This window comes from Antrostomus carolinensis, unplaced genomic scaffold (assembly GCF_000700745.2).
Source record: "Antrostomus carolinensis isolate BGI_N321 unplaced genomic scaffold, ASM70074v2 scaffold54966, whole genome shotgun sequence".
NCBI lineage: Eukaryota > Metazoa > Chordata > Aves > Caprimulgiformes > Caprimulgidae > Antrostomus > Antrostomus carolinensis.
Genome location: NW_010323639.1, coordinates 9,804 through 11,770, shown reverse-complemented (window position 1 = coordinate 11,770; position 1,967 = coordinate 9,804). Strand labels below are relative to the sequence as shown.

At 39.1% G+C, this 1,967-nt stretch overlaps 1 protein-coding gene across 1 annotated transcript in view; it reads right to left on the bottom strand.

Annotated features, from left to right (window-relative positions):
* Positions 1-295: 295 nt before the first annotated feature.
* The window catches only part of LOC104527010 (chromodomain Y-like protein), a gene marked incomplete at both ends in the record, with an annotated part of 9,922 nt that continues 8,250 nt past the window's right edge, over positions 296-1,967 (bottom strand). Inside the window, one exon of the mRNA XM_010170618.2 lies at positions 296-989. Within this exon, the coding sequence (XP_010168920.2) occupies positions 296-989 (694 nt within the window). The remainder of the gene's footprint in view (positions 990-1,967) is intronic.

Sequence of the window (1,967 nt, the reverse complement as noted above, 5' to 3'; positions counted from 1 at the left end):
TATTTAAAGAAACTTAAAGCAATGATGTAATCTCTGGAAGTGGTACACAGAATACGTGTACCCCACAGTGTCAAGGCAAACACAGATGTATCCTACTGTGATTCTGAAAACACAAATACCAATGAATATCTGCAAGGAAAGCAAAAGCTGGCAAAATTCGAAATGGCTTGGTAGTCATATAGTTATGTAAAACAAGTTGTGAAGTTCTCCAGACTTGATTTAACATGGCTGAAACAGAGTGGGTAGTTTGTTTGCATCCAAACAGCGAAAAACATCAGTCAAATTAAAAACATACACAAAAATGACCGACTGGTACACGTACCTTTTCCATTTATTGTTAATGCTGATGCAATTGTGGCTGTTACTGGCACTGGCAATTGTGGCACTAATGGATGTATCCTTGGTCGGCTCCCCATCCTAGCACGCTCCGCACCAGGTCCTAATAAAGCTCCTACTGGTTTTTCTGCTGCTACTTCTGGTGCTACAGAGTCTTCTTGATCCTGCTCTATATGGTCCATTTTATCCGGGCTTTCATTCTGGAAGCCATCAACTGTTGTCCGGCTCTTAATTGGACTTTTGGGCACTAGGATTTTAATACCTGATTTTGCAAGGTCCATATTTTTCCTTCCAGAAAAAGATGGTGAACTGTTTTTCCGGAACTTCTGGGTAGCAGAAAAGAGTTGATTATTTTTTGACTCATGGTCTTTACCCATAACTAAAGATTTAGTGGATGTCTTTGAAAAAGAACTATTGGTAGATCTAGAAATTTGTTTTCTGGCATTATTTGGAGAGGTCCTGTTTGTCCTGGTTAATGTGCTTTCTTTCTGCTTTTCATTGTGACGTCTGTTAAATTCATGTATATATTCCTCACAATTAACAAGGTGCTGTTCTGGCTCCCAAGTATCATCTTCACTGTCGTATCCTTTCCATCGCACCAAATACTCTGTTTTTCCCTTCTTGTTTTTCCTCTTGTCAACAATCCTCTCTACCTGTTAAAAAGGAAAATCAAACATTAGACATGGACAGATACAAAACCCAACTGCATGCAAATAATTTGTTAAGTGTAGATAGATTTAAAAATAGTCTTGCAGTTCTGTAATTCTGTGTTGTAGCTCTACAGCTTACAGTCTTTCACTGCTGACTGGAAATTCCTCTCTTTAAACTTCAGATTGTTACTTCCACCTCATGCAAGACATTCTAAAATACCAAAAAATAGTTCTTCAGTAAGTATTTTACATGCACAAGAACCTGAACATGATGTATTACAGTTGACAATCAGCATTGGCCCCAGCAAAGTTTTGACATCAACTTCAACATGGATGGAATTTCCCTCTCGGAATATAGAGATCATGTTTAAATGAACTGTATAAACACAGTGTGTTTACCTCACAAAACTTACCAATTTGATATTGTTTGATTAATTTGCTTGCTTAGCATACAGCATGTATGAGAATCTCTTACTTACAGTGAGTTATCCTTTATTACCAGGGAACAACATGGTACAGCTCAGAAATTGGGGCCAATACAGAAGATTTTTTTTAGAGGCTGTTCTTCTTGTGAAAACAGAGAGCTGGTTTGGCCAGAGTCTTTGATACACATACTTGAACAAATTACCATGCCTCACTTATCTGCAAATAGAGATGATAATTATGTCACAAGCATTATGCATGCACATGCTACGACTGCACGTGGGACCCACAGGCTAGAGGAATTTAGGCACTGGGGTAAAGCAGACAGGGTGGACAGCAGCAGCTGCAGGGACAGAGGCTCATGCCTCGTACCAAAACTCATGCCAGTCACACTAATCCCACAGAAAGGGAATTCTTTTATAGAGAGACAAGTGCAAGACTAATCTCAGGATTTCCCCTTTTTATTTCATTTTTTCCTACCCAGGTTGCTCCTTCTGCTAAATCCTCCAGCCCACTTCATTTCAGTTATGGGACCAATATAGCTTTCTTTCCCATCTT